Here is a 20,773-nt window from a genome sequence, read left to right on the forward strand (position 1 = left end):
ACAGCTGAGATGATACATTTTTCTTCTGGAGCAAGCTGAAAACTGTCATCTTGGGTCATACCAGAATGGTTTCTGTTATCAGAAACCAACAGTTTCATTTCACAAATTACCAAACACGTTTATTTTTTTGTTAACCTTTTATTTAAATCACTTCATATTGAAAAGTAAAGAAAGGTTGAAATGAAACATTTTCCAACTATTTATTTCCCTCTGTGTTAAATTTGGGGGCCAAAATTCTCTGTTGAAGGTGGCCCAACTGCATACATAAATGCAATTCCCCCCATTAAAAAAAACCAACCAAACAAAAAACTTTTGTTTTCCCACAAGTTACCATTAATTGTTACAAAATACCAGTCGCCTCTGGTAATAGTTGATCTTAAATTCCTGCATCTGTTTGAAAAGGCAAGCCTCTTATCTCAAATGTATCAGATTTACCCCCCATAAGCCAAAGTCCCATGGAGGTGGGGTGCTTTCAGTGCATGGGAAGATGTGCCACAGGAGGAAGTGCCCGCAGAACACTGGGCACCGTCCCCTGCCCGGCCTGGGCTCTCTCGCAGGGAGCAGGCAGCTCTGCACACCCAGTTCAACCTGCTCTTGCCTTGGCTTCACCTGGGACCACTGCCATCTCCCACGTGCCTGGGTGGGAGGAGAAGCCAGGAGCCCCTGTAAATCAGCACAGCCAGTCGCGTTCCCAGGTTGGATCAGCTCCTGCTGATGGGCCAATACTTCCCCCTCCAACTGCTTCCAAAAATTAATAAATGCAGAGGTACAGACATGCTGCTTGGTCTCAGCATGCCTGAGCCTCCCACAGGTACCAGCACTGTACTGCGATACCCTCAGGGCAATGCTGAGACAGCAAGAGCGCTCCATTTCCAGCCTGGCCAGCACTCGTGTTCAGGGGCCCCTGTCCTCATATCATGGGAACAAACAGTGGGAATGGCTTGAGCTCATATTAAGGCCTAAAAATCATCACCTTTATCCACTCCACCCTGACTTCTCTCCTTGTCAGGCCGTACACAACAAAGAATTGCTGGTCAAGCTCCCTCTGCCCCTCTGGGGACGACCCTTACACACATGCTGAAATGGGGTGGCGGAGCTGGGAGATGGAGGACAGGGCTGCAGGGCTCAAAGGAGCAGCCAAGGGACCCCCCCTGCGGCCAGGAGGCGAGACGGCTTTGTGCCCTTGATGAGCTCAGGCAAGCTCTCAGAGCAGGGAGGCATAAGCCTCTGGTCTCCTGCCGGCTGCAGGAGAAGGGAAAGGAGCCTGGCCATGCTGGGTGTTGTCTCCCAGGGGAACATTCTTCAGGCTAAACACGAACCCAAATCAATCAGCCGACCAAGCCAACCCCTCCTTACTGCACCCATCTCATACGGAACAGCCCCTGGAGAAAAGTGGGTTATACGACGTGACCTATTCTGCTGTGCCTCACTGTGCTCTCCTGCACGCCTTGCTGCCCTATGAATTGCAGTGCAGGGCTTCAGCCAGGATGGTGCTCTCCACCCAATGGTGAAGGTCTGCCAACGGGCTGCAGTCACCCCTCCTGCCACGCTGCCAAGAAGCAGCTACCACGGCATAAAACAACGTGTGAGGAAAGGCGAGGCAAACGGGTCTTCGTGCAGGGCTGGGACAGCCCAGACCGAGTTGCAGTTCCCTGTGTGGCTTGCCCGAGCTCTGGTCTGTATGAAAAAATTCATGCTTTGTTAAAAAAAAAAAATGCAGTTTACAAACATATCCAAGAGTAAGCAATTCTGAAGCTATGAGTTTACAGAGAAGGATTACACTTGCCTGTGGGGCTGTCAACCGCGTGTAGTTCACATCTGACAAATGCTCTGCGTGCAAAATGGCTTGAGCCCAAGCTATTTAAAGAGAGCTGCATTTAGGTACTTGGTACAGGCAACTAAGCTGATGGCAGTATAATATCACACATAGCCTTACATTCCATCTCCAGCATGTCAGAGAAAGCATTTCCTACCACAGCAATGATCCTTTTGGAGCCTTGAGGAGATTTCAAAACCTTTTGTGAAAACATTAACTCTACTGAGGGCCATTTCAATATTTATAAAAATTGCACAAAATGGCTGAAGTGGTTACAAGGTACCTGGCTGTACGAAAGGCAGAATAGTCATCCTTTAGCTTCACTTTCAAGACCAGAATTTGCAACCACGTAAAACCCATTTCCCAGAGGTCTAACACCGTGAGCCTCTTACACTGCCAGAATCGGCACAGCTTGACAACGCAGAAATGTCTGCTGCGAGGAAACCCTGCCATCGGGCTATATGCAAAAGAAAGTTTGTACCGGAACTGTGCTTTGCAGGAAATGTGAAACGATACCTGTCCTCCATTATACCCAAATTAAACTTCATCAAAGATGTCAGCTCTGTCAGCAAGAAACTGGTGCAAAATTTCAAGAGTGAAATCTGCAGCATCTTTGTTTTACAAACCCATCCTTGTCATGAGCTTATTTTGTCGTCTTTCGGCCTGGTGCTACCCATCACATCTAATGAAGCAAAGGGAGTGTTACTCCATTATTAGCATCATGTAGATTAAACAAAGCCTCCTTAGCAAGGAGGCTCCCATTACTGAATTTGTCCTCTAAGCACATCTGAATTGTGAGTGCCCTTCTCTTGGCCAGAGATATCAACTTTTGAGTCATCAGCTTGAGGTGGAAAATAGAAGAATAAGAAAGTCAATCTGAGAGCCTGTATGTGGGTAAAGCTCTTATTTGCTCTGGTGTTCAAACAGGCACTGCAAGAGCTGCCCTTCTATTTTAATGTTGCCCTGGCATGCCTGGTCTTAAGGCTATGACTGAACTCCTTGAGTAATGCCATTTTCACCAAGGAACAGAAATACCTGATCTGTAGCAATAACAATGAAATTAATCACGAAATTTATATGCCTATATGGGGGAAAAAACTTCAAATCAGAGCTTAAAAAAATTCCCCTGCCAAATACAGCCTGGCAGTGAACAAGGACTTAGTGGTGCGAATCCACCCCACCAACCTGCTGGTACGTGACCATGGCGATGCAGCCATCCCTGCCTGCATCCAGCCCCACTGCTGAGAACAGATGACGATGCGCTAAGAACCTGTGAGAACGATCACGTGTGCTTCCCGCTTAGGTGCCGAGAGCTCCTGAAAGATGCTGCAGGCGAAGATGGTCACATCTTCACAAGCTTATCTGCTAACATGTAGTTTGGTGTCTCTTCTACTGTATTTGCTGTATCATGAACATATATATGTATAAATATGTATTTTTTCCCTCTTTAAAAGCCTCTCTCCCCATTATCCATGATAATGTGAAGAGTTAGAGGGCTTTTTCTTTTTAAAGCGATTATGATTATGTGCAACCTTTGCTCCCAAGTCATTCACACAGAAAGCACAGACAAGCCCCCCTGCTGTGAGGTGACAGCTCTGTCTGGCTCTGCGGGGCTTTGGTATTCATAGCTCCACGAGGTCATCGCTGGAAAAAACCTTGACGGTGATGTGACCTGGCACCTCGGCTGCTTCTCGGCTGCCTCTCCCTCGGAGCTGCAGAGTCTGCTCTTCTCTGGGGTCACTGGGTAAAGCTGCCAGCACTGCCTGTCCGAGGAACTGGTCACACAAGACGTTGCTGTTCCAGACCTAGAGACAAGGGAACAGAAATAAACCCAGCTGAAGCAGTGCTTCTCTCACACTCCATCTGAAAGGGTTGTGCTGGAGGAGGGTCACCCCCATTAACCCCTTGAAAAAGCAGTGAGGAGGGGGTGTACTTCTAAATTTAGCTAATTGTCTAGAGAGCATGTGGGAGATTCCGGATTTGCATGCTCATTTACATACTCTATGCAAATATGGAGCGAAATGCAGCTTTTTGCTTTCTAGGTCACAGCCTGCCTAGAAGAGGAATAAAAATTACCTGTTTGAGCTCATCAGCCTTAAAAAACCTACATGCAATCAGCCTGTCTGTGCCACTCTGCCTGCTCCTGCTCACCTCTGCAGTGTCTTCAGTGTTTTTCCTCTGACTGTGTTACAGCCAGGTCCACGCTGCTAAAGCAAAGGACAGCCGTGGTTTTGGAGTCCTCAGACACGTCCTTCGTCCCTACTTAGGATGGGGCTGGGCGTACAGCAAGCAGCAATTGAAATGGTGTTAACAGTGGTTTTTGCTGCTAGTCTCACATGCCAGTCTTTGGTCCGTGAACTTCATTAGTATCTAACTTTCAGTTATCCTGGAAAAGTCAAAGTGTTTGAGTTGCATACCGTAGAGAGGGTGAGGTCTCATGTGTAAATCAAATCTTTGCTAAGGATTAGGCAATCCTGCACATGGCAAGAACACAGACCATGTTTCATCAGCTATTGTATCAGTTCTCTTTAATCCATAATTACAGTCTGTGGTGTGGGGGATAACACTGCTATCACCCTCCTTCAATTTATAATATTCGTAGAATATACCTATTAGTATGGAGGAGTACTATGGCACGGGAGTACTACGCACCAGTACTGCATTAGGCAGTGAAAAGTCAGAAATATATCTCTTTTTGCAACACAGTGCTGTAAAGCTATTTCAATTTCTGGCACTTCTGTGCCACAGTGAATTGGCTCACAGATGCGTTGTAAGATCTCTCCACCCTGACGAAGAAGACATAGTCCTTAGTATTTGTCTAATACTAAACAACTGTGTGTATCAAACTGAAATGCTGTTCCACTCTCCCAAAGTTTTCCTGGACTGCCTCATCTAAATACCAAGCTCTGTTTCTCCAGCTGGTGCTAAGGTAAACAGTGTGGTCTAGTTCCCACAGGACTAGAATTCAAGATAAAAAACTTAGTAACAGCCTTAGCTTTGGTTTTATTTCAAACACTGACTCTGGACAACAACTGTTTTTTTCTTTGTCTCTGTTTCATCAGGTACCAAATGAAGCAAAAGGTAGTTCTGTAAATTCCTTCAAAGCCTTGGAATGAAATATGCCTTCTTATCTCTAAGCGTCATCAGTTGCTGGTTTAAGGAAGAGACCTGGACTAGAGAATCCGCAGAGCAGCCCAGCCCAGTAAGGGGAGCAGAGGTTCTTGCATTTCTATCCTGGGTATCAGCTGTATGAAGGAAGAGTTAGCACACGTCAAGGCCAGTGATGCTGTTGTGCTCCCCTTTAGCAGCCCACCCTGCATGGCTTATCTCACCTGGACAATGATAGGACTGTCAATGTTCTTTCTGTAGAAAATCACTTGTGTGTCGAAGATGGCACTGGTCGTATCGTGTTGCACAGAGGAGCGTATGTTTTGGTTCTCACACTTGATAAGCACATAGGGATCTGCTCCTAAAACACAATCAGCAGCACAGCTCACAGAATGTCAGCTGAGACCTGCCCAGAAACCCAGCAGAAGCAACCCCCTCCCCTGGCTGGCAGCACCGCTGCTACTGAGCTCAGGAACAGGGGGCCAGTGCACGTCCCATCCACTGCTAGCAGAGGTGAAATACCTCATTCTTGTAACCACTGGATGCTCAGAGCTGGAAACCAGGCACCCTTTGCTATGAAACCAGCTTGCTCCTAGACTGGGATCTTTCCCTTGCTGTGCATCCTCCTGGATTATTTTACAGAAAGTCTTCAAAGTGACACCCTAAGCTCCCCAACACTGGTCTAGATGTGAAAGCCAAATTGCAGCTGTGCATATGCAATCCAATACATAGTTCTGGGCACCTGGGCCAAAATGGAAGGTAAAAACTGTTCATCATCTGCAGTTCCTATGGAGGGCGAGGACAGGGACTGCACAGAACTGCTTTTAGACCTCTGAATGCACATCTCAGTGCCCACCTTTAGACTGCCTGGCTTAAAAGTGCTGATATGAGTATTAGTGTTAGGAGCTAGTTTTCAAGAAGCAGTTTCTCTTCCAGAAAGTAAAATATTGCCAAAATGCAAAAACGTTTTGTAGCAGCATACTGGTTTCAACAAAGTTTTCTGTGGGAAACTGTCAAAGCAAATCCTCCCCACTTTCTCATTTCGTTCCTATGGACCTGAGACAATTTCTTTGGTTCCATCATTTGGATCGATGTGATTGTAAAGTTTGTTGTCACAACATGTTTGGATATATTATAGCCCTAGTTAATGTTTTAAATTATACTTAAATCATATGTAACCCACTGAGATTATTCAACATTCTAGAAATGCTTTGCTGTTTTTACACTGAACATTTTTACTTTGTTACAAATTTTAATATTTTCTTTACATACCAATAGGCAGCAAGAACTGATTTGAAAACATCTGTCTTTATCCTCAAATAGAATGGACCATTCCACTTTCTAATTAACTTTTAATTAAACACAGGCACTACCATTTTTTTATATTTCAACACAACTATTTCTGTCCGCTCCATATGCTGTTAATGACAGCACCATACCTGTTTTTCCACACCTTGCTACTTTTTAGACATGGATTTTAAATAAATCCACTGAATGTGTGTAAGTTGGATTCGTGATCATTTCTTACATTTTGTCCCCATCTACTTGAAAATGCCACCACTGGAATGACAGCCATAAGGCAGCATAATTTTAAGGCAGCTTTCATTTTTTAACTATTCATACCCAGAATGATTTTACTCAAACACGTCACTCATTTACAGGAATGGATACCAACATCTCACGCAAACAAACCACATAACAGCTACATCCAAAACAGAAGGAGCTACTTCCACTTATGAGAAAGAAACAGATTTTTCCATATGCTGCACTATGATTACACCTGGCCAGGCATGTGATAGGCCTGTTACCCTGACAACATCTCACACTTTCTATAGCAGGTAGCAGTGTATTGGCTTTTCTGATAGGCAATTACTTTCTGTGTCACTGAATGTGTGGATTTAGCTTTGGGGCATGGGGTGGCACCATGCTGTGTAATCAGTGATGGAAAAGCTCCCGCCTTTGCAAAGAGATTTGGAAAATGGATCTGAATAGAATGGGGTCTTGCATGAAATGGTGTCAAGTACTTTGGCTGAAGGCAAGGAGTGAAGCAACATCTGATCATTAACAGTAATTAAGAGATAAAGGGCATAAGACGGGGTGGGGAAAGGACACAGAGCTTAAAGAGGTAACAGGGGATGTGGGATGAGGGAGCTGTTAATGAAGGGACTTGCTAAGTGAAAGGAAAAGGAAAGCTAACATTTGAAAGACACAGATTCAAATTCTCAGAAAGAGCTAGGAAAAAAGAGGGAGGCAGAAGAGGAACATGAAAGGTACCTGCACAGCACGAGCTCATGAAGGCGTTACTGAGTGGTCAGTAATATGAGGGGGACTTGCTCCAATTCCAGAACAAAGGAAAGAAATGGGAGAGATGCACATGTGGGATGAGACAAGGGACCTTCTCACGACATTCGGCCCAGTTCTTTGCAGGTCTGGGCCTGGCTTATTTACAGTACAAAGACAATGCAGAAAGCGTTATGAACGTGGAAAAGCAGCATCCTAGTATTCATCATGAGCTGGGAATGAAAACAACTGGAGCTGCTACTCTGCCAACTGCTCAGGCAGTGGAAGGAGGAATGGGTTCAGTTCTCAGGCACACATATGACTCAAGCTATGCCTTGAACACCATACTGTGCATAAACCACTGCTTCATCTCAGTCCTACGGCCATGCTGTTGCATTGGGAAGTTTTATGAAAGAACAGCACAAAGGAAAAAGTTGAAATCTGTAAAAGCCAGAAACAATTGAACAGTAAGACATTTCTATGGCTTAAAGAAATCTATGCACAGTAGTCTAAGGCTAACCATTTTTTTTTTTTTTGAGAATTGGACTGAGGAGCTAACATCCACATCATTCAGCACTGTACCAAACACAAAAGGCTTTCAAGAAAATGTTCTTGAGAAAAAGTTCTCAGAGACATTCCCACTCTTCTCCAGCTAGGCCACTCTTATACGAGAATATATGGAGAGCTATGACAAACTCAGCCACTGGAAAAAGGCACGGGAAAACAGAGCAGACACATTACTGAGACACAAGCACCGCCTTGGCAACTACAACAGGTTGTTTTGCCTTTTGCAGTTGAGTCTTTTCTCATTCGATACCTCTTAGCTTCTCCTGCAATACAGATAATAAAAGCAAGTCTTTCCACTGGCATCAGTAAATCCTCCCCCCACCTTTGCTCCATTTTCTCTCTGCTTCCCTTCTATACTTTGACTGGGTATTTACCAGTTACCTTTTGCCTTCTCCTTCCATCTGTTTCTCACATTGCTCCCAAGGCAACTGTCATGAAAGGTACCAGATACTGTGCTTACCAGGTATGCCACATACTGGGGATCACAATAGTTTAGAAAAGAAGTGGTGAAAGGCAATTAAACATGTGAATTCCCCATGGAATTGGAGTGGGAAGACTCAAAAATGAAAAAGGTGATTTGTTCTCAAAGATAAGCTCTTGGGAAAAGAGAGTGACAGACAGTAGTGAGAGCAATTTTTAAAAGAGACTTGGGAACGAGAGACAAAAATCTCCAGGCACACAGTGCTTCATCATCTTCTTGCAAACATGCCACTGTGCTTGGCTCACATATGGTTGGATCAACTTCAGAACAAGCTAACTCAAGAGAAGCAGCCTATATGCATTCAGAATTGAATCTGGGCAGCTATATTCATCCACTATTCTTGACAACAGCAAACCATCCACTATTTTTTCCAGACAGGACAATGGACCAAAGACAGCAGCAAGGAGGAGCTCTCCAATAAACATTTAAAAAAGAGATTAAGCAACCTTCCTCTGGCAGGGAGCAGGGTTCTGATGACAACCAGCTCATGAACCAGCCTGAGTGTGCACTTGCTGTGCAATCTTTATTCTCTTCCAGTTTTGTTTAAGTAGTTGCTCAGAAATTTGTACTAAGCACAACTCTCAGATGACAGTGATGAGCTTATGTGAAGAACAGTGCATTCAAGTCTAAAACCCCTCTATCCAAGTAATGTCAAAAAAAGGTATCTCTGTTCAGGCTGCTCTTACTTTCCACAACTGTGTACCCCAGTGTCAGAGAATAGACACATCCTGGTGTTTTCAGGACAGTTTGTCACAGAGATGTAATGGCGTGTCTCAGTTCTCAAAAGCTTCAGAATGAATCATAACCTCCTCCTTTATCATCAAGTTTTGTCTTGTCTCTATGCTAAGGGATGATAGTGACAAACTGGGCAGGTGGCTGGACAAGGGAGAACGCAGCTGACAGATGACAGAGACTGAGCATAAGAAAAGAAGCAGCTTGAGAGCTGAGATGCTGCAGATCAGAAGGTGAAGGAGAAATCAGGAAACCCTTGTGAAATGCAGTGGGGCTAATCAGATAGAGCAGCTCACATAGAAACAAGTTGCCATCAACCTTCGCATCAGAAAATAAGTAACCTTTATGTGAGGTCTTCTTAGCAGCAGGAAAACACAACCACTTAATCTACCTATTTTCTACTTGAATAAACATATTGACTATGCCTAACCTGAAGGGAAACCTCTACTTGTCACTCCCAATGGCAATTGCTGTGTGGCCTCTTCACTCATCTCACAGTATCGATTAGACAGGAGGCTGCTGTTGACTTTTAAGTCGAGTTCACATCAGGAAATGCTCTAGGAGTGGCAGGTAAGGCTGTTTTTTCAGTAACTGCCCATATGACTTTGAGGTCTAAACTCACTTCTGAGAAAGCTGGTCTTTTTCAAATGCCTGGCTGCTATTTCTCCTTGCGGTAAGCATGGGGGAGGGTCCAGGCATGGATCCAGAGAAGCCAGTGCAGAGACAAGAGATAACAAGAAGTTGCATTCTTTTGTGGCAGTATTAGGAAGCAGTCTTAGAATATGGAATATTTAATGTCCCTGGACACATTACTTTCTAGTGTACATTTGCAATCCAGCCAGACAGTATGCTTCAGGGAATTTCTATATCCACTCTTTTAATCTACCGAAAAATAACCAAAATGTGAGAAACGTGTACCATACCCAGCTTTTTATGTTACCAAAAATGGACTCCAGTATCAATGGGGAGCTTTGCCAAATTTCCCAGCAAGGTGTCCTTAGAAGGCAGAGCGCCAGTTATGGGCGTTATACTTGTCATCGCACAGCTTGGTTTTATTGTGTAGCACAAAAGTCAGCAGTGCACACCTGGCTTCATGGTTTTTTTATTTACACTCTCTCCCTACTTCATTTGTCTGAAGCTGCTATAAGATATGGCATTCTGCAACAATCTATGGATGTACTCTGTGAGTTGGAGATACTTATAGAAAAAAAGGGCTAATAAAGAAAGATTCAAACAGGGATTTCACAGCAGAATTGAAGATAATGGGGAAGTTACTGAAGTGAAGTAACTTAGCTCTCTTTCAGTGCCCCCTGAATGGATGAGATTTGGAACTATAGGCTGAAAAGAAATGAAGGCTTTTACTGAAAGCTTTATGGTGATACAAAAGGAAAATATTTTAACTTTTTTGGTGAAGTTTTGTTCAAAGTCAAACAATAAGATCCATTTAGGGTTTGTGCTCAAAATGCCTTATGTTTTTGATGAATTTAAAAATGGCACGTTGTTTCACACAGGGAAATGGAAACACTTCAGAAGAAAACTGACAATGATAGACTGATGGATTTTCATGACGGATTGAATACTAATTCACAAATAGTATCACTTGACCCAATTTTACATTTTTTCAGCAGATAAAATAATCAAGCAGTTTTGCTAAGGTTTAAACAGAAAATCTGTGAGTCCTTTTCCTATAGACAGTTCTTCCCACAATAGATTACCTTTTCAGTTCTGTCAGGGTAATTATCAGCCCAAAAAGTGGAAGAAGATGCTTCAACTCAACCTGACCATGTGTGGTAGTACTGGGTCTGAAAGGTATTTGGGCTATACTGTATTTAGAATATCTATTGCACATTGTTTGAAAGTCCTATTTGTGTATTCCTGAGGGTCTGTGTCCCCATGCAGCAAACCCTACAGTGCTCTCTGAGCTGAAGCTGGTCTTTGGCATCTGCAGGCTATTGTTTTTAATGATCTTGTCAAGGCTGCAATTGTGCTAAAGATTGTGAAATGCTAAGGGTGGAGAATTGGCTTTTATTGCTTTACTGCAGGGAATGTTAGAGAAAAATGTCAAAGGAATTTTAAAAGAAAAAAAAAAGCCTTCAAAATGAAAATGTCCTTCACAAGGCAAGAACAAGAACATACTGCCTCATTTCAATGCACTGCTCCACTATTCTTGTCACATACAGCCCCTTCAGTCTCACCCATCCATCCTGCCTTGTGGAGAACGTGGAGCCATAGCCACTTGTTTGATTGAGGTGTTTGTGACTCCTGTTTTTCAAGAAAAGTACCAAGAAAAATGAACAGAATCAATTTTCTATATCTCTTCCCTCCAACATTCCTGTCCCCTGAAGAGACAACCAGACTTAACAGAAAGTGGTTTTCACAGTGAAAAGTACATTCAGTCACCACTTGGTGCCAGGAATAACTATGAAAAGGGGACTGGAATAAAATTGTAGCCAGCTGGTGGGAGAAATTTTACAGCTGCTTTGTGAGACTGAAGATGAACTGTACTACAGGTCTAAGTCTAATGCCTTCTCTACCACAAGAAGTTAATGCAACTGAGCTCCACATCTTAAAGTGAAAAGAGCTGAGGAGTTATCTGGAGCAAACACAGCAGATGCTTTAGGAACCTCTTTAGTTTCCTGTTCCAATTTCACCGTAGTATCTCTGCTCCTTTGCTTTCTCCCTACCAACCACTCAGTGCTGGATGTGTCTTCCTTCTTCTGTTGCACTGGTCATGGAAAATGAAGGACGACAAATGGAGAGTAAGAGTAGAAAATAAGGAAGCAAATGGCAACTGGACAAGTCTCCTAATTAACTGTCAACATCAGGTGCCAGAAAGACATTTTAGTGTCCTTCAGGACACTTCCTTTCACGTGTAGATACACAGCCCCGTACAAGTCATTTAACCTCTCCCTGTCCAAGTTTACCCAGCTGAAAATGGTTGTTTGAAAACCATAATTTCCTCCCTGAAGTGCCATTAAGCTTGTGGTAATGAATAACAAAATGTTCTGAAGGCTGTGAATGACATTGCTGAGGTAAGTGTAATACCCTATATGAGTCTGTGCAATTCAGCTGTCTCCCTGGATATTTTCCATTTAGAAAACAAACAACCCTGAAAGGTGAATTTCCTACTAATCCCCACAAAAGCTTCTAAGGAGGGTCTGGCTACTACTGCTCATCTAGACCAGCATAGATGACACATAACTCTTGCTGTTTTGCATCATCTTATTCATCTGATCTCTCCTTTTGAGCAGATTTTACAACGTGCTGAACAAAAATCCCATAAATCTTCAGTTTGTTTGGATAATTTCTGACTGCTTACATATCAACTCTGATCATCTTTAGAGGACTGAAGAAGCTGCTTCCACTCTTCCAGGGTCACTTTACACTTACCGCCTGATCTGTCTTGCTTCTGTAAACCCTCTGCAGAGTGAATTTTGATTTGGGTGACTCTGCGTGGATAGCCACAAAGAAGACTCCAACATGTCATTTTAGGCTTATCTGCCTTCAGTTCCCTGAAAAATCATGGGAAATGCAATTGAAGCAACGAATATCAAGCAAACAATCAATGGCTGTAGAAATTTGACATTTTCAGAACATGAGATTTGTACTCTTGCCTCATCTACCATTTTGGAAATTTGTGGAACAGAAATTACAGACTTAAGAAACAAAAATAGAGCAAAGAAAAGTAAATGAAATTTGCGTCATCATTCACATGGCAGCAAAAGCAGTGGGAGAAAAACTTTAATTAATGCAAAATAGTATCAAAGCAAGACAAAAATTCAGCAGGTCTGATTTCACGAAACACTAGTTTTGCCCTCACAGACAACCACTGGTTTCAAAGGAGATGGTCAAAGAAATAAACATATCAACTGTAATCGCAAGCACCAGTGCTCAGTGTTCTGACCTAGAACTGGAGGCAACTACAAAAGCCAAACTAAATTGTCTGCTAGGTTCCTAGGTAAAAATGTCCTGATCATGCAAAAATCCAAGTGAGCCATCTGGAGATTCTTGGAGGTGACCACGACCATCTCAAGGACCTGGTTCTGGCGTGATACGACCTAGTGAATCAGGGATATTTGAGGGTAACCAGACAACCATTTCCAAGGAGGTGCAGCCAGTGTGGGGAAGGGAAGATCTCATGTAGCTGCGAGTGCAACCTACCTGAGTTTTGATGGCACATCTGTGAAGAGTCTCAGGATAAACTTTGTAATGATGCCAGGATGATATGTAGTTGGGATAAGGATGTAACGGCCTTGCTTAAGGATCCTCTTCAAGAATACAGTGCGTGTGTTGATGTATGGAGATGTGGCTACTCTCTCCTGCACAGTCAGCTTGTGTAGTCGACAGCTTCTGTTATCCTCCACCTATAGCCACAGAGCATAGGGAGTAATACAAGGAGAGACATCAGAGCTAACAGGCAGGATTTTCCCTGAACATAACACAGTCTTTCATGGGCAGAAAAGACAATGTGAAATAAAGGTAAATGGTTTGGCAAATGTTTTTTCACCCACTGAAGCTGTGGCAGAGATAGTCCCGATGGGCAACCCAGTGCTCCAAGCGCTACCCAACACAGGCTTCAGAGCAGTGCTGTTCTGCGCTTCACTGCATCAGTGTATACCACTAAGTGGAGGTGAAAGTTTTGGACTGGCAAAGACATGCATCCACTAACAGAGACATAATGGTACTGCAGACTTTTGAACGCTTTCAGAGATGCATGCATGCTCCAAGGACTCCACCCGCTGAGCTACACTGCCATCTTAGATGAGGCTGAGATTCATCTGCCTCCTTTCTCAAGCATGTAGAAAGAGCATTCCAGTCTTACATAGCAGGCTCTCAATCCAGATGCACACAGCTCTATTTTCATTGTCCTTCCTGAATACAAAATCATAGAATGGTTAGAGTTGGAAGGGACCTTAAAGATCATCAAGTTCCAGCCCCCCTGCCCTGGGCAGGGACACCTCCCACTAGACCAGGTTGCTCAAAGCCCCATCCAGCCTGGCCTTGAACACCTCCAGGGATGGGGCAGCCACAGCTTCTCTGGGCAACCCGGGACAGTGCCTCACCACCCTCACAGTGAAGAATTTTTTCCTAATATCTAATCTAAATCTACCCTCTTTCAGTTTAAAACTGTTACCCCTTGTTCTGTCGCTACACTCCCTGATCAAGAGTCCCTCCCCAGCTTTCCTGTAGCCCCTTTAGGTACTGGAAGGGGCTCTAAGTTCTCGCCAGAGCCTTCTTTTCTCCAGGCTGAACAACCCCAACTCTCTCAGCCTGTCCTCATAGCAGAGGTGCTCCAGCCCTCTGATCATCTTCGTGGCCTTCTCTGGACTCACTCCAACAGGTCCATGTCCTTCTTATGTTGGGGGCCCTTATGTTTTGTTCTAAGCCTTGAAGCTGTGCTTAACTTTGCCACAGCATAGTTAAAATATAAACCTATTTCTTAAGCAGCTCCCGGGGGCAGAGAGAGCCTTTTTGGTAGTTCTCATTCGTCTTCAGATAATTGGGCCATGGTCTTCCAAAGACCTTTAGTCATGATAAAGAGCCTAGTGGGTTAGAATACTTCTGACATACAAAAATTATTCAACAGAAATGAAGATGCAGCACTGATACTTTTCTCAAGGAAAATTTCTAAATCAGATATACAGGCATGAGCAAGGCAAGGTAAATTATGCTACTTTCTCTAATGACACTTTTCAATATATGTGGTTAAAAGGTGATTGTCAAATGAATAGGTGTGATGCAGATGTCAGTAACTGAGTGTTAAAAACCGACTATTTATTAGGGTATAGACTAGGGATATTTTAGGGCCATACACTCAGTGGAGTCCCACTAGTTATAGCAACAGAGATAAGATAATCCAGGTCCTCAGTAAAAAAGCAGATGCAAAGCTGTTTCTGTTGCTTTCCTCCTTCTTTCAGTTCATATGTTTTCATTTTACTCAATTTGCCCTGGGAGTGCAATTAAATTACTGTTTGGGATCCCTTTGGTTCCTTTTCACATATGCTCATTTCCTACTCACTACTTCAGCTTTTGAAAACACTCTTGACTCTTTTTTCTAAGTGGCAAAAGAAAAACTGCAGACTTTTCAAACTCATTCACTTGGCTGTATTTGATGATTAAACGGAGGCAGGAGCCGCCAGTAAGAAGGAGAAAAAAACCCTCCGTGTTTCAAGCATTAATATTTTTTTGTCTTTCTCTTCAAAGCTTGGGATAGGAAAAGCAGTTAAAATTCTTTTGCGATAGGGAAAAATGACTTATGTTCTTTTAGTTCAAATAGAGATTGAACTGAACTACATTCAATTTAGTTCAAATAGTCTGTCTAATGTTAGCTCTGGTGACTAAGTCCAGTACACACGCGAAGCTCGTGTTGAGAGGAGAGCCAGACCCCACCATGGTAATGCCTCTATCTGCCACAGATCTCAGTGACAGGATGAAGCAGAAGAAACTCTGAACCAGGAGCGCAGATGGCTGCCTACCTTGAGTATTTCAAAGCCAATTGGGATGCTGTCTCCTTTCCCTTCTTTCTTGTATTTGCGGCGATCCTCCTGTTGTAATGAGACCAACACTTTGTCCTCAGTCTTCTTAACATCAAAGACATACTAGGAGAAGAGAGAAAAGGGTAAGCTGTTAGAAATACCTTAGGATACTGAGGATAAAGCCATCACCAAGGAAATATGTGCATACAAAGGAGGCAAATGAAAATACATGTGGGGGTGGGAGGAGAGTTGTCCATATAACAGACATTCCCAGCAATTCCCAGCTTAAAATTAATGCTAATAATAAGGATCTTTAAACCAAAAGTATCAGCGACACTGAAACAGGTAATTCACATAAAGGACGGCATGAGACAGTATTATAAACTAACTGTCGAGGCAGCAGAAGAGAACATCTCCTCTGACAGCAAAAGACAAAAGATTTTCTTTATATATATACATAAATCAGGAATGAGATAAAAAAAAATAAACCAGCAGACTCTAGATGGGGTCTTTGAAAGTTTTTTATTCTTCTTTTAACTTGAACATCTAAACAGGGCCTGTAAATTTCAAACATCTTTATATAGGACCTGCAAATGAAGCAATCTTCCAAAACCGTAGTTAACAAAAAAACCAAAACAAAGCCCACAACTTTGTTCCACACCTACAATTTCTATTTAATATAAGAATGACAGGAATACTAATTTTCAACTTTCTCGGTTTTCCTGAAAGTCTTAGGAATACCCAGAAAAAAGGTCTAAGAAGGACTCCTGCATCTTTAACATGCAAATCTTTCATCCAAACTGTTTAAAGTAAACTTGAATCAATTTGGGTTTAAGACCAATCAAAAGAAATTATTTCAATTTTAGGCAGCAGTTCCCATCTCAATAAATCAGACTTGAATTGCTTATTACCAGAGCAGTTCACAAGTAGGTATGTACCCTTTCAGTTGACCAAAAAAGGGCCAGGTAGGTGTTTCTTTGCACAACAAATAATTAAATACTCAAATTCGTTCACTATTAGAGACTCCTTTAAATTTTGTTTCTTTCTTGCATACAGAGGGCAAATACGAGTTGTCAGAACCAGTGGAGGGGAAGAGGACACTATTCATGCCAAGTTTGGACAGATGCTGTATTCTTTTATCCTCAAAGACCTTTCAATGTGAAGCAAAAAAATAAAAGCATAAAACTGCAGCAACACACAGCTGGGCACTAGCGTGCACCACCCATTCTGATTTAAGCCGGAATTCTCTGACAGCATGGAGAGGAATATCATCAGAGGTTCAATTCCCCCCTCCCTGCTCCTCCAAGAGCTGCTAAAAAGCAAATCCTCATTGAGCTTTGCTCTGAGGTAGATACTGAGATTGCTTTGGTTACTGTAATGACTTCACATCTCTCTGTGGTTAGAGCTCTGCAGAATAAGGCACCATCTCATTTCTCCTCCCTGACCCTTGCTGTCTCAGACAGTGTTACACCCACATGGTGGAAACACCAACCTCTATCAGAGTTGTTTGAATCACAGCAGTATTGGAAAGAAAAATCAATAGCTTCCCAAGCCTCTGGGCTTCATTAGTTGTTCACAGTATTTACAGTCCAGATTGGCCTCCTACAGAACTACTGCTTCCTATTCTGGGCTGGCTGGGTTTTGGTACAAATTCAATGCTTCTTGTACTCTTATTTGTGTGCTATATCAACATTGTGGCAGAGAAAGCACAGGATCCTGAAGAGTCCTAGGGCTTGCAAATAGCCTCTGCAGAGAGAATCTAAAAAGCGAGATATAAAGAAAGATGCAGCAACACCTATTAAGGCACACTTTAATTCTTGTCCCTGTTGAACTATATGCAGTGTTACCTTGTCAGATAGCCTAGAGTGTTCCAGGGCAAATGGAGGTGTGGAAGGGGAACTGTGAGAGTGCAAGAGAGCTCTCTTGGTCTGATGAGAGGTATGCAACTGTGATGATCTTTGATCTGATGACATTTCAGCTGTCCTAATGGCTAACAATCTGGAAATCAGCAGGTGGCCGTAGGAATACCTTTATACTTGACTTAAATTCCCTTATTTTAAAGGGACTGGAAGTGTCACAATCCCTCTCTGTACAGATAAACTTCACAGAAGGCCTCAGTGGCAGGCATTTCACTCGGGGAGAACAGACAGAGATTATCTCTAGACTGTGGTAGTATGTGGCACACTAATTTATAACTGCCCTAAGCTAACATAAATGTGTTCCAGTGCTGCTATTAAGAGCATTTTAATCAACTAGCCTAGAGATAACCCTGGAATAAAAAGAACTTCCATTCATCAGGCATTGCACTCAACCGTAACGTGTGTATTTTGTTCTCTGTTGCAGCTAAACACTTACAAATGAGACCCAGACAAGCACTTGGAATACATCCAAAATCATACAGGGGAATATCTGAATAAAATCACCCTCTGGAAATGAGGCACCGAGAGAAGACAAAGCAGCGAAGAACTGCTCCTCCATCTACACCTATGTGACAGGACAAGCTAGGAGCTGAGATTCACTGCTAGTCTGAACAGCAAAGGCCATTCCAATACCCTTTTCCAATATCCTGCTATGAAAATGGAAGGGGGCAGACAGAAACCTCCCGCACAAATGCAGAGAAGCAGACATAAGAACATCTTTAATTAATCTAAAATACATGCTGAATTACAAAACAACAGAAAGGTCAATTTTCAAAGTAATAACTAAAGCAGTAAGTGCCCAGACAGTAATGGCAGTTTTATACCTGAATTTGCATGCACTGGGATGAAAACATACGACACTGAGAAGGGCAGGAAGGTGAGAAATGGAGTAAGAATGGACGAACAGATAAACTGAGTAGCTTGCAAGTTACCAGGTAGGATGAGACAAGGAAAATTCTGTAATGCTGGTGAGAGGGTGAGTTTGGGGAAGCGACTATATACTTTCAGACTTTTAGAGTAATGCAAAGGGATACTAAGTAAATACAATGGATCAAATCCTCAGACTGTTTTTACAGATATTAAGTGAATGGACTTCCGTCATTAGGAAATCAGACTTGCTGCCTTTCTACAACTGGGAAACTGAAAGAAGTTCAGGCAGAACTTGGCGTGTCTGGCTCATCAGCCCCAAACATGATCAGTCCTAAACAAATATCTGAACTCCTCTGAGAGATTTCAGAGAAATCACTGAAACATGCAGTGAACCAGCATACTCCCAGAGGACAGATGCTGGCAATGAGATTTCTGTCAAGTAGTCACTGCCAACTCCTAAATAGGGTGGATACTTCAGAAGCCCTAACTAAAATGGATAGACTTTAATACCTCACAAAATACAGTGATTCCCACCTGGGGATTCTGCAGGAAGGTCTCTCTGTTATCAAAGCATCCACCAGCGCGATTTAGCAGGGGCTCTGAATTCTTTGCCCAAGCCCCATGCATCATTTTCTTCTCCCAGGTCTTGTGGATACTGAAGTAGGAGGTATTCACAATCCGGCAGATGTCCACATCAGTGAAATTCTTACACCAGTCCTCAAACGTCATCCTATTCCATGGAACACCAGGAAAGTCATGGTTTATTTTAAAATAGCCAGTGATACTCACGCAAAGAGCCAAAATAACACATGAAATCTTCCAGTAATTTAAGGGGAGGCATTGCTCAGCTGTCCAGAGGCCAAACTGATTCACTGGAAAGCTCTCCATGTGGAAATACTTGTGAAGCCACAATCACACTATCTTAGAACTTAATTTAGAGAAATATCACCTCAGTGTGTTTAGTCAGTTTGGGATTTGTTCAGTTGCAGCACCTAAGCCTAAAGGATAGGTTGTATCTACCAGGCTGGATTTGATAACATATGTTTTGCAAAGGCAAAAGAGATTACTTGCAACCAAAGCATATCCACTCCTCATTATGACGGTCCTTATTGTTACATCTGCCACTAAGAACAACTCAAACCTCTGTACTCTGGACATAGCTCTTATTTAGCATCATCTCAATGCTGTAACCCATGACTGCTAAAGTGACAGATGGGACTGCAGAGCAGTTAAAAAACATTCACCTCCTCTAACAGCTGGCAATCTCTGAACTACCATAATTTCCTGGCTTCTTAATGGCCCAGAACCAAACCCTACAGCTGGCTTCCAGCTGCCAGTTCTGAAAAAGCCAAGAAAACAGAAGACTTTTCATACTGAGCCCTACCAGCATGCTTGATGCAATATTGATGAACTACTGAAGAAGTTGCTGGACTGCCTCAGTGTACCTAGGCTAGAGTTTTCTATCTAGAGTTCTAGAGATTCTGCAGAGAATGAACACTTCCTGTGCCCATGCTGGAAAACACCAGCAAATATCAAAATTCATTGGCTGCAATTGTATTTACAGATACCTCAGCCATGGTTGACCTAGAAATCCTACAGATAGGCACAGTAGTCAGTAAACAGGACTGACAATGCGTTCAATATTTGGCATTCTGTCATGTAAACCAGCACATGTGTTGTCTTGGATTCTGAGTGAATGTCCTAAATATAGATGATAGATTTTGAAGGTGTTTGAAACTTACATTTACCAAGAGATACTAATTTTGTTCTACTAATTTTAATACATTTTTTCTGTTCTTCTCTGTTTCTGCCTGAAACAGACCTTGTGCCAGGACTGGATGATCTTATCCATTTGGGAAAGGTGTTTTTGAAGCTGTTAAATGGCAGAATTAATGACAATTACATGGTGTAGCCAGTATCTCCAAACCCTTCACATGAATCCCACTCACCAGAACTCTCCATCATTCTCAAGAGTGAGTCCCAAGCTCTTACGTTCTGAATTGTTGACTTTCTTCCACTCCTCAGAACTAAAAGAAAAAAAGAAGAAAAAAAAAGATGAAAAAAAAAAGAAAAACAAAGATGATTAATACATTAAATACTTGTTATAAAGGTAACATTGGAGTACTGAAAGGACAGATGATATTCAGGAAGAAAGTGCAAGGCTTACAGGAGGAGTTTTAAAACATTATTTGATTTGAAAGCTACTAAAAAAGAAAGAGATGAATGGGAAATTGGTACAACTAGACCAGAACCTCATTGATTTCCTTTGTCACACCCTCCCTTAGGATGCTTAAACAGCTGGTTTGGAAGGTCATATGAGATTGATTCTATTCCCTGAAGGCTCTTCAAAAGAAACCTGGTTTTCCTCCTCAGGAGCTTATTGAACACTTCCCTTAGACCAGAGTATTCTCTCTGTCTTTCAATCTCCTTAAATAAAACAGGCCTGAGGTCTGAGATTTCCCCAGAGAGCCTTTGAGAAGGAACTGTTGCAGCATGAGCCTAATGTCCAGTTTCCAGAGTAACA

At 42.7% G+C, this 20,773-nt stretch overlaps 1 protein-coding gene across 1 annotated transcript in view; it reads right to left on the reverse strand.

Moving 5' to 3' along the window:
* Positions 1–220: 220 nt before the first annotated feature.
* Positions 221–20,773, reverse strand: part of CAPN6 (calpain 6) — a 67,133-nt gene continuing 46,580 nt past the window's right edge. Inside the window, exons 8-14 of the mRNA XM_063347258.1 lie at positions 20,199–20,276; positions 18,784–18,979; positions 15,461–15,583; positions 13,146–13,348; positions 12,375–12,496; positions 5,149–5,285; positions 221–3,621 (exon numbers count right to left, since the gene is read on the reverse strand). Coding sequence (XP_063203328.1) covers positions 3,439–3,621; positions 5,149–5,285; positions 12,375–12,496; positions 13,146–13,348; positions 15,461–15,583; positions 18,784–18,979; positions 20,199–20,276 — 1,042 coding nt within the window. The 3' untranslated portion in view covers positions 221–3,438. The remainder of the gene's footprint in view (positions 3,622–5,148; positions 5,286–12,374; positions 12,497–13,145; positions 13,349–15,460; positions 15,584–18,783; positions 18,980–20,198; positions 20,277–20,773) is intronic.

Source organism: Chroicocephalus ridibundus, chromosome 9 (genome assembly GCF_963924245.1).
Source record: "Chroicocephalus ridibundus chromosome 9, bChrRid1.1, whole genome shotgun sequence".
NCBI classification, from domain to species: domain Eukaryota; kingdom Metazoa; phylum Chordata; class Aves; order Charadriiformes; family Laridae; genus Chroicocephalus; species Chroicocephalus ridibundus.